At 28.9% G+C, this 12,635-nt stretch overlaps 1 protein-coding gene across 1 annotated transcript; it reads left to right on the forward strand.

Annotated features, from left to right (window-relative positions):
- Positions 1-2,157: 2,157 nt before the first annotated feature.
- TRIADDRAFT_62167 (uncharacterized protein) lies at positions 2,158-9,783 on the forward strand (the record flags this gene model as incomplete). The annotated part of the gene is made up of 10 exons (XM_002118093.1): positions 2,158-2,225; positions 2,310-2,381; positions 3,496-3,567; positions 4,217-4,288; positions 6,031-6,096; positions 6,299-6,370; positions 6,488-6,568; positions 7,685-7,753; positions 9,306-9,377; positions 9,708-9,783. 10 exons carry the CDS (start codon positions 2,158-2,160, stop codon positions 9,781-9,783), a joined length of 720 nt encoding a protein of 239 aa, XP_002118129.1.
- Positions 9,784-12,635: the final 2,852 nt, after the last annotated feature.

The raw sequence follows: 12,635 nt of genomic DNA on the forward strand, positions 1-12,635 counted from the left end.
CGTTGGTTGACATAAATGCTACTACCGTATAATATGTTTATTAAGCTAAAAAGGGGAAAAGCTAGAAGTGATTTTATAATATAATTTAAATTAATCCAATTAAGTTCCAATGATATATTACAAACTTTAACGAGTTTTAATATAGTCAAAAGTAAATAATTTAATGATTAATATTGCATTAGTATTGAATCAGTTGTTAGCTATCATCATTAATCCAATTTTTACGTAGGAATTTATGAATAATGTATAAAATACCTATAATTTTTAATAACAGTTATACGATTTCAAAGCACAATTTACACTGCTTCTATAATAATATTGAATATAAATAGGTATTTGCAGTCGAATAGAATTTCCTTTATCGACGCAAATGCATTCAAAGGATTACGGTCTATATTGCAACTGTAAGAATGATCATTATCCTGTTAGATTTACGATCTAACAAAATCATAATTCCTTTGTGTTAATATAACAATTGATATCAACATTTTTGAACAGATCTTTAAATGAAAATAATCTTGTATACCTTCAAAATAACCTCTTTCCTCCAATGGCAACGCTGAGAGTATTGTATGTTCAGTTTGATTCAATTAGGATAACGCTGTGAACTTAAGAAATCGACTTTTATTATAAAAGTTAACTAATTCATATTTCCAAACTAAATTAAATGATTTTATTACCGGTGTCATACACTAGAGATATCTCACGAAACCAAATTCAACGCATTCATCCTCGAGCCTTTAGAAATTTAACAAAGTTACAGGAATTGTTAGTCGTATGGAAACGTATCTATTAGATTTTTTATACTACATTATATAGCACTGAAGTTTTTCGTAATGAGAGAGATACATTTAATTAAAGACTAATTCTTGCATACGAGCTTATATATTGTCTTCTACTGTCATTACTTCGGGATTACTTTGTATTTGTAGGACGTTATCAATGAATAACATCAACTTGTTGCCTAATAATATTTTCGCTGATTTACATGGGCTGGAATATTTGTAAGACTTATTGATGAACTAATTACTATTGTAATAATATAAAAATACTTATCCAAAGCATAATTTTTGTTAAGTTATCAACAAGATATGACTTTAAATTTATATATACATATTCACTTTTTTTAATTTAATACATGAAATGCGGTCTAAATTTGATGAATTTAATTTTTTAACCGTTGTTAAACCATATATAGATCTTCATCCAATGCTAATATTTCACAAATTCAACCCATGTCATTTATGGGTTTATCAAACCTAAGATCACTGTAAGTTTCTACTTTTGCTTGCAAAATTCGAGATAGAAAACATGTCATGGCCGAGTAGTAGTCTCATGCTATTACTATTTGTCCGCCTACGTAGCCCAAAATTTGAGTTAACAAAAGTTGAGTAATTCCCTAATGAGACACAATCTTATACTAGAAACAGTACAAGTACACCTTTTCATTCTATTAGCCACCTGCCGCACTACTAGGATGAGCTGAAAGAATTACAAAACACTTTTGTAATAGATTTAGGCTGCTGTCACAAACTAGCTCTGTGATAAAGATAACGTAAACAAATCTCTAAATTAATGTAGTCTCCGGGATTCAGTATCCTTTAACTATCTCATAAGGATTTAGACGCCTTTGCTTCTACGTTAAACAACTATAAAACTCTTCTTTTATTCAAATATTTGCCGAGCTTAAATACCCCTCAGTAGTTGTTATCATGTATGAGTCATAACAGTTCAAGAAATTTAGTTTATGTTGAATAGCTAAATTAATACAGAAATTATTCATAATTTTAGCCATGTACTGAACGATTCTAGATAATTAGATTACAAAACGTCCATACACAGAATTATTTATAGTATCCTTTATGATTGAATATCTTTAGGATTTTCATCAAAAGCGATACAAGACATAACACTTTTATCAATTAACATTAGCTACCGTATAGAAATTCTTACTACAGTACAGCATAACTTACTATAACAAAATAATAACTACCGTCGTTCTTACTGTAAGTCATTATTAGCTATCTCCATATAAAAATCTTAACCGCTAAATTCAGTCATTTACTCTTCACGATGGTTCGTACTGTGACAAGTGTGTAGACGAAATCTATAAGACACTTTAATTAAATGCTTTTATTTCTAATAATTAATAGCGCAATGACTGACAACAATGTTGATGAAAGTTCGCCTTGGGTTTTATATTCTTTATACAAATTAGAATCATTGTAAGAAATATTATTCTTAAAATATATTAGTAGTAATTTATGTTAGCGTAATTTGACCTAACTCTTCTGACTTCTTGATTGCAGAGTTATAACAAACACTGGCTTTTCAAACGCTTCTTACGATGTTTTCCATAATCTAACTCATCTACGATCCTTGTAAGTAGCTTAGAATGACTTTACTGACTTGCATGGTAAAAAATAATGTCTATACGGAGAACAATAATTTCCAGATGGAAAATGCTTACCAAAGTTAAACTTTCCATCTGTTTGGAAATTTCTGTGAGTTTCTAAAATGTATACTACAAGTACAACCCAGTACTATACTAGGGTATTGTTACAATTAATTAATTCTTGCGTCTTCAATGATATAATTTCATTAAGTAATAAATCACACGTTAACACCTAACCATTAATTTAATTTACTACTATTAAATGTCATAGAAAGTGTATTGTAATTTTAGCTAAATTCAGTATATAGATTTGGCTATAAATTTATTATTGCTATGCGCCAACGAAGTTTGTGAGGCTATATAAAAGCCACAAAGCTCTTAATTTAGGGAGTTAACAAGTTAATCGATAAGAGATGGTTACCAGTTGTTAGTATTAGAATGTAAGTTGTGAGTTCAATCGGTCATTTTAATAAATAGTTTATAAAATAAAGTTTTGATTTTTCACGTAAGTTTTCTATCGCCTAAGAATCGAATTTAAGTTTGGTAGATTAAAGTGTGCATAGCGTTAGTTGCTTAGATTATTAAGACTACTAGAGAGGAAAGAATACCGATAATATTTGTATTGTAATCTTGGTTGTGACAGGTATATTAGTCTTTTCTGTTCATAGTTTACTATCAAATTGACTCTTCATTTGTTATATCATATCTGCAACTACAGTCTGTCAATAATGCTACGATCAATTACACAATATAACGCACATTAAATAATAGAACGAGCACTGATTAAATTATTAACTTCAGTAATTAATAAGTTAGCGCATGTACTCTGTCTTACTGGCATGCAACCAGTCTAGGAATCAAAGTAATATTGTATCACTTATCAGTTTACCAGTAAAAACTACGTAAGAAATCGTTCCCAATAAATTTGTTAAATTGGAGATATACAACAAGTATAATAAATTATTATTACTTACATATGATACCTAGCTGTTGTTCTCATTATTTTAATGGACCATATGAAGTAATGAAATTTATTCTTAAGTTTTAAATTAACTTTAATATTGGATAACCTTTGGCTAAAATTCGTTATACAATTTTAGAAACATTGCCGGTTGCGGTCTCAAAAAGATTAAAGCAAGTTTATTCAAAAACTTGAATCTATTAACAAACTTGTAAGCTTTCCATAAATGATTTTACTTTCCAGTTCGATATAATTTAATTACGGTACAGATATATGTATATATATTATACATATACTATATCTTAAAATTCTATATAGCAAGATCTCTTATTTATTGCAACAAATGAAGGTTTATTTATTTAGTAAATGTATCCTTTACGTTTAATTTGAAGAATACATTGCAATTCTAAAATCTTATTATTAGATGCTGGAGCTCCATTTTATCAACTTAGATTACTGAGTCATACATTGATGATTTTAAAAACAAATCATATTTGCATATAATTTTAGTCATTGTTTTAGACATTTGATAACCTAGTTTCTTCGCCTCGAGTAGGCAAATAATATCTGTTTGCCTAACGGTGCATAAACTAGAGCTTGAATTATTTCATATACATACATGTACTAAATAAACATATTTAGAGGGTTATTCTAACATATTTTAAGTTAGATCACAAACTATACTGAAACTACTTGTGTAAATTGCTAGACATATCACGATAATTAGCTAAAATGGTCAAGCAAAAATAACTTAATATATACTTCATCAAGGCAGTTTATGTCATTATTGGTTTATAGTTCCTATTATTTCAAGTATATCTTTCATTTTAATTTGTTTCTCATCCTAAAAATTATTATAGAAATCTTGATAACAATGAGTTAGAAATTATCAATAACGAAACATTCTTGGGCCTATCTAATTTAAAGAAATTGTAAGTACTATGATTATAGCGTCTTCTAAACTGGAAAAATAAATTCTTTACATGCTGCTTCAGGGCATGCTAATAGTCATTTTTGGATCATTCTAGAATTTGTTGTTTCCTTTAACTGATAACTGTACATACAATTAAAGGTATAAACAGCACAATCTACACCTTGCTAGTTTTCTACAAAGGCCATTTGCTACTGCCACAAAGTAACTATATTACATAGGAACCGTAACATATTTACCTACAATAACTTATACTATCGAGAAATTCTCTCGATTGCGCTTTGTCTGTAAAACTTTACATAGTCTTTTAGATAACTAAATCGTTTAATAGCAGTATTCATGCCCTGCAAATATAACTAATGTTATTAATATAGAGGTAATATAAATTTGACCAATTTTTCAATGAGATTTAGTTAAATTTCGTTTAAAGAAGACTAGTGATTTACTTTCATATCCGAATGATAGGAGATCGTCAGCATTTGGAGCCGTATTGTAGATAGATATCAAGAAGGGTAGCTTAATCATAATTCTTGAAGGAACTTCATAACGTAGTTACTATAACTTTGAGTGCCATATGAAATTAGTAAGCCTAATACTTCAGTAACTATTATTCAGTCTATTACTTTTGCATTTAAATTAACTAATGTTATCAGAGGTTTTACAACGCCTCTAAATTAGATTTATTTTCAATTCTACTTTTTATAGATCCCTTCAAATGAATAAAATATCCTATATAGCTACTAGCGCTTTTTCGATGTCGCCTTTATTGGACACATTGCAAGTTTATTGTCTTATTACTTTCTCAGTATTTCTGGATATAATTATTTAATAAATTGATTAACCATTTCAATTTTTTAGGTATCTGAGCGGCAACAATTTACTTATGAAAGATTTCTTTTCCATACAGTTCATGGGAAAAATTCTGTTCGTAAATGATAACATAATTATTTTACTAGCGATACTCTTACATTCATAGATAAATCGGTGGGATAGATCAGTGATAGCCAAGGCTCATATTTATATTGATATCACTGTCAGGCCATAAAAATGCACCAATATGTACTTTCAAATAATTTGATATCTGTAAGAACAAGCTGAAATACCCGTATCAAATATATTATACCTATTTTAATAATCCATCGATGGTTATGTTTTCTATACTATTTAATTAGACTATAGAATAATGAACAGGTCTTAGCTGTTTTAATAAATAGTCAGAGCATGTCTAAAATTCGTGTACAACTTTATATAAAACTAGTTAATCAAATACTGTACTGATTAATTAATCGTGGCAGATTCTGATAATTCATAAATCTAGTCCCTAAATTAGCTATAGAATATTTTTATAGTTATAACCATCTTACAAGATATAAGTTCAGTTTGTTCGATTAAATTATCAAAGATATATCTATGAACTTTAACTAATTATTTACAACTACCAGTAAACGGTACATTCATAGCACGGACTATGATTAATTATTTAACAATTTTTATTTCAAAATGCTATTATGTGATAAAACATTAAAATTATTACAATCTGTCCTTCAATAATTTTATATCGGCTAGGAGAATGTCTTTTAACAGGCTTCATGAAATCAACTTTCAAAAATTTCTTGCTATCGACACTTCTATTCTGTGTGTTCCCTATACTCTAGTACTTTTTGAAAACTTTCTTATTGTGATGGTGTATGTTCAGAAATGAAATTAGTAATCATCTTTCCAATATTATTAACTATTGACTAGAGATTTAAGCTGGAATAAAATTAGACATATTCACAACTTTCCATTCATGCCATCGTTATCGGAAATGTAAGTGAAGCAATCTATATACAGTAAATACCTATCAATTAATCAAGCTTATAAAATTCAAGATTAAGGTATAATTGTTATATCAGGATTGATTAAGATTTAGAGATAACTCAGCTTTGCTTCTTGTATGCACTATATAAGTATGCTTCATATCTTTGCTGATGTAATTGATTTATCCTTGGCCATCATATTTCATAATCAGAAACTTATCAGATAATCGAATTTATTCTGGTTCAGAAATAAATTTAGCTAATTTAACTGGGCTACAAGCCATGTAAGTACCCATTTTATCCAATCAATATTTTTATAGCTAGTCTGTATTTCTTATTTGGGAGAAATGAAGCCTTACGGTAACAAATCTGATCAATATGTTAATATCATTTATTTATAGTAATTTAAAGAGCAATGGAATCATTTCTATTTCCAGCTCTTTCTTCAAGAGCCTACGGCATTTATCAAATTTAACCATCATGTAAGTTGACATAAATAAAATTTTTGCAAAGCACTAAAGAGCCAGACATGCTCATTATATCCGAGATTATGGCATAAAATAAGAATGCAAAGTATCTGTATCCTAATCCGTGTTAGGCTAACAAATCCATTAGAAGATTCATTGCTAATAAGAACTGCTGTTTCAATACTAGTTTCTGTCCTGATATATTATGTACCTCCTATTGCTTTTCATCACAAAATTGTTGATTAACGTGACAACTTTATTATTCCCAGTATTACGTGTAGCTACTGAAATATTCATTGTACTATAGAACAGTGCAGTAGTTACCAGATGATTGCAATTATTAAGTTGATGTAGAACAGTACCCCCACGTGTAGATAACCTTAAATATCTGGTATTATGTGTCGCCAACTATACGGTACGAATTGTAGCTGAGCTGGTATTTAAGGTTGAGCTCATAAAATAAAAAGTATCTTCTTTACAGGAATCTATGTTTTAGGTTGCGTCTCTATATTGACTAAAGAGTTAACACCCAGCTAAGACTAAAATAATTTTTTCAATTAGGATAATTCAAATATGAATGAATTTTGCTTAATTATTTAGCGAATAGATAAACTGTTGCTTTTATTAATATTAATACTTCGACAATACCTCTAAGAATTAGTTCTAGGACAAGAGAGCCTACTGACTATATAGCAGCTGAACTACAAGCACTATTAAAATTGTCCTAACCGCTATGTTATTCCTGATCATTATTATATTCATTACTCTTATCGCTTCGTTATTTAATAAGCGAATTGTTATGACTTTATTATGCCAGTAATATTATAAACGCGATGACTGTTATCTGATTCTACCAGACTACAAATATCTATTATAATTTATGCGAATGAGTTATGTAGTTAGGTTTCTAAATTATTGATGCCATTTCGAAAACTTAATTAAAATTCCCTGGTTAAATCACTAAAATCTATGAGTATTCCGAATAGAGTTTACTTTAAATGTTATTTAGCGCGTTACTGTAGCAAGTTGTAATTCAATAAAATCAAATTCACCACTCTGAAAGCAATGTTTCTGAAAGCAAAGCTTAGGTTACAGAGACATTAAATTATGATGATATTTCTTACATTTTAGGACGTTAAGTTTTAACAAGATAAAGTCCATAGCTGACAATGCCTTTATGTTCTTAAATCTCAAACGCTTGTAAGTCTCGTATATTATAAAAATTAGATTTCACCTGATATACGAATATAACATAATAACTGCTAGCTTAACATCCTCAATATGACCAGACCGTTTGAATAATCATCAATAATTTGTTCTGCCAAGAAATGCAATATAAAATGAGTTATTCTCTATTTGCACGATTGAAGAATATAAGCAGCTAATAATTTTCTGCTTTTCAAAATATGGTATTAAATATTTTAGTCTAAGATTTTTACTTATCCGTCCTGCAAGATGTAATGTTAAGATACTTCAATTATTTGCCAATTTTGTAGCTTAAAGAAAAATGGCGTATAGTTTAACAGTATTCGTAAATACCCATACATAAGATATGTCTGCATTGATTTCGGGTCAATAATTATTGCACTATGTCACAAATTATCTCATTTTAGAAGTAATAAGCTTCACAATATCTGTACCTTTGAGTAATTTGATATCTTGAGCTAGATACTTTAATAGTCGAATCAACTCGCAAATAAGTTTCTTTATTCTTAGGCCTCGAATAATTAAGTATATATTAATTTCATTATGGGCCAGATCTATGGATTCTAATACTTATAGAGGAAATTTAATCAGTATTTAATGTCAATGTAGTATTCATAGCTATTATTACACATTCTAAGTCTAAATTTTAAATGAAGAAAATTAAAGTAAATTGCTCACTAAGAGCCTACTGATAGGTTTATCTTTCTAAAATCTGCCAATAATAAGACCTTAAATACTGACGAATTTCCCATCGTCAGAAAGTTACAGTAAACCACTAGTCTCTCTTAGATAAAAATTGAACCCAAGCTTATAGAAACATCAGTCAATTTATAATTCTGTCACAATAATAATAAATAACAATGCATAGATGTTATTATAAAGCCATGCAATCATCTTATAAAAGCATGTAAAATATCAAAGATAAATTAATGTTAAGACATTCCTACTATAGATAAGAAGTCTTATTAAAATCATTTTTAAAGGTTACTATGTAACATTACTTTAAAAATGCAATCCACAAGAACTATAGATGTCTTGATTATAATGTTTACTAGGGATTTATTTTCCAATTTGCTAATCCAAATAAATTTTTTGGCACCGCTAAATAACTTGCAGATCCTGTAAGTAATGCGAGTTAACTTGGTCATAATTCATTTTAATGCATATATTAGTTAAGTATGATCGTAAAATTTGGCCTATTAACGTTGTAATCATAATTATGAGATTTATCATATTGTATCCTAGAATTAATTCGTATTTGTGAACAAACTTGCATTCAAGAACAGACAATAAATTTCTATTCTAATTTTTTATTAGCGAGTTGGGAAATAACAAAATTAGAAAAATAGTCAAAAATGACTTGCAATATGTAAAAAACTTGAAGATTCTGTAAGTAAAAATAAGAAAACTATGCTATATTCATGTTGTGGTGAATTTTAATATGCAATCCTATTGCATTTTAAATAATAACTACAATAAGATAGCTTCAAAGTGGAATTTTATTCGAAATGTAAGGCTATTTAACTATGATTTACTGGCAATGAAGTTATTTAGTTAAGAACGAAATTTCTCAGATTGAAGGAAATGCTTTTGAAAATCTTCAAAATCTAGAGAAGCTGTAAGTAAATTAATCGTGCAAATATGTATCTATTAACATATTAATAGCTTTAAATTAATTCGAGTCATTTTACAGGTTATAGCTATAACCACATACTTAATATCTAAAGAGTTCTTATTACATAATTTTTATTTCGTATTTCATATTTGTAATCATGAACTTATAATTCAATTCAGCAATCTATCCTCTAATCCTTTATCACAACTTCCGCCCGATACTTTTAATGGTTTACATAACCTATCTTTTCTGTATGTAAATCATCAGATCCATTGCAAATATCTAGCTTACGTATTTATTTAATTCAATTCCATTTGGTAATTATATTTATAGGGTGTTAAACAGCTGTGAAATCAAAAATGTAACCTCCCTATTTCATGATTCATTATCTAACTTAAAATACTTGTAAGGCAGCTTAGATATTTCATTACAACGATTAGATATTCGATTTATAGATATTCAATTCATTAAAGATTTGTAAGAAATTTGATATAATTGTAGTCATAGTGCGCTGTTAAATTTTCTTTATCCAGGTCCTTAGCCAACAATCATCTTGATTCTGTTCATAGTGGAATTTCTGGTGCATTAAAATCTCTAGAATCTTTGTACGTGTATGCCATACAGCGATAAACATGAATTATAATACGTATGCACAATATAGATTGTATCAATACAAGCGTTTGGATGCATTATTTAAGTTAAATTTTTCTTTTCTGTATTTTTAAACTACCTTACCTTACATGGAAGAATATTGGACAATAATCATTTGGTATCGTTTGGCGCTCATGAACTTGAAAACTTTACAAACATAAAGTTGATGTTAGTCTAATTGTGATACTTATACCAACTTTAATCTCAACATTATAATAAGAAATTGTAGACTCGATAATTAAAATTGTTTCCTCTAATTTAGATCTCTTAGTAATAATAAACTAAGAGAAGTCCATTTGCTTCCTTTCTTCAAAATTAGAAGTTTGAAACATTTGTAAGTGCAATTTGATCAAATTGATAACCAATTTAGATTATTGTTTACAAATGACCGGAAAGTTGATGCAGTAGTTTTCTTTATAAGGCGATTTTTTTTTCATCCTGTTAAAACCAATCTCATAACAAGTTGCCACAACTCAGTAGTTGGAAGGAACAAGAAAAATTTAAGTTAACTTAAGACACAAACTCAAGTTATGAACTAAAGTCGTTAACAACAGTTATCTTTATTTCAAGAAAAACTCTAGTTATATAGAAAAGTAAACGTAAACCTGTTAATATGGCAATCTCTATCTCTTAATTCAGTGTTCATTATCCTAGTAAATACTCGTATGTAAGCAGAATTTCCTACATTATCCCACTTTTTCTAAAACTTTTGTCTAGAACAATGTTTGGCGACCATAATATTCAATATTTAATCATAATCATAATATCAAAATACTCTAATTACGATTTTACTAATTCAGTATCAATAAAATATCGGTATTACCAACTATATAAAGATCTTCTATTAACTCCGTAACAACTTAGACGCCTTTGCTTTTACGTTATAGGACTGAAGATTTTATCTTATTTAATAGTCTGCCCAGCTTATATACTCTTCGGCAGCAGTTAATATTGATAGATCATCTTTACATTCTCAGAGTTAATTTTTACTTAGCTACTGAATTAATACAACAAGATTCACAGTCATAGACATCTACTGGCCAATCCTAGATAACTAGACTACAGTATGTCTATATACACAAAACCATTTATAGATGATACAACTTCTAATGGGTTAATTATCAAGACTACAATTACAAGAGGTAGTCCTGTAGTCTATTAATCTCCATTACTATTTAAGAAATCTTATTACAGTACAGCATGTGATTTACTGTGGCTGATCATAACTATGGTGGTTCCTAGTGCAAGTACTTTCTTGTAATCACTATATATAACTTTTAAAATTCACAAAGTTTAGCTATCTGTTATTTACGGTAGTACTTACCATTCTGTTCTCCTATAAAACTGTTTTACATTTACTATATATAATTATATTAATTACTGTCTTGGTGACATGCTACAAGTAGTGGCATACTAACACATTTTAACGCTTGAAATAGCTACCGTGTTGCCGCGGTAGAGCCTTTATCGTGAAATGCCTACTTACCGTGTTGTTTATGCCTATTGCAATTGTGATGAGGTGTCTTCTCAAAAATACAACAAGAACTACAGTTTCTTGTAAATTTCACTTTGTTTCATAAGATCAGGTTCCTCTTACAACTACCAAAGACTATCTACCTACAATCAGACTATCTCTGGACTATTTGAATTGTTATAGCAATATTAACGATATATATAAAATTAGTAACACAATAATATTCCTTCAAATAGAATCATATCTTGCCAATTAAGTCATGAAATCATATCTAAATCTACTATCGTGCTATCAATTCATAATTTACGCATCCAATTGAAGCGTCATAATGCACGTCTCAAAGTACTAACATGCTTAGCGTAATCTATTATTATCTCAGAATCTTAATATAAGCATCTCAATGGAATTACTACAATACGTACTGTTAACATCTTCGATAATTAGATACCTATGCAATCTTACATTATAGCGTACAATTCATCTTTTTTCGCACAATCCTATAATCTTAGTCGTATGCTTATTTGGGGCTGCACTACATGTATATGCCTCATAAAATAGAGTATGGGAGCATTTCAAATTCTAACAGTAATGTATAAGCGAAGTGAAGGCTTACACCTTCGTAATTGAAATAAAAAATAATTTTTATACCGTACAATTAATTAACTTTGACTGAGCTTAAGAGAAGTCTATATTAACAATATTTGGATGAGTTGTCATCACTTGATTCGACAGCTCATCTAAATCTATTTGTTTTATCTGCATTTCAAGTTTCACTATGAATTTAGCGTAAGAGATTGGGAGAAAGTTTAGCGCTGTCTGTAGTTAGTTCAAATTATTTCTCGTTCATAGCAGTAACCATTCTAGTATTTCTTTAACTGTTAATAATTTTCGTCATATTTAGAATACGTTTAGCATTGACTCTTTACTACGTAGCTTCAGAGGATTATTCCTAAAAATTTTCAGAAATATCGAATAGCAATCTATTTATGTCTGATCAACCGGTAGAGCGTTGAGTTTTTTAGTGAAGAATAGGATCAATACTGCTATACGAGTATTCTTTAGTCGTCTGTGTTACAATCGTATGAAATTCTTCTAAGGCATTTTATTATACACTTCTGTGCTATATTTCAAATACT

The sequence above is a fragment of the Trichoplax adhaerens genome, genomic scaffold, assembly GCF_000150275.1.
Source record: "Trichoplax adhaerens TRIADscaffold_37 genomic scaffold, whole genome shotgun sequence".
Taxonomy (NCBI): Eukaryota; Metazoa; Placozoa; class Uniplacotomia; order Trichoplacea; family Trichoplacidae; genus Trichoplax; species Trichoplax adhaerens.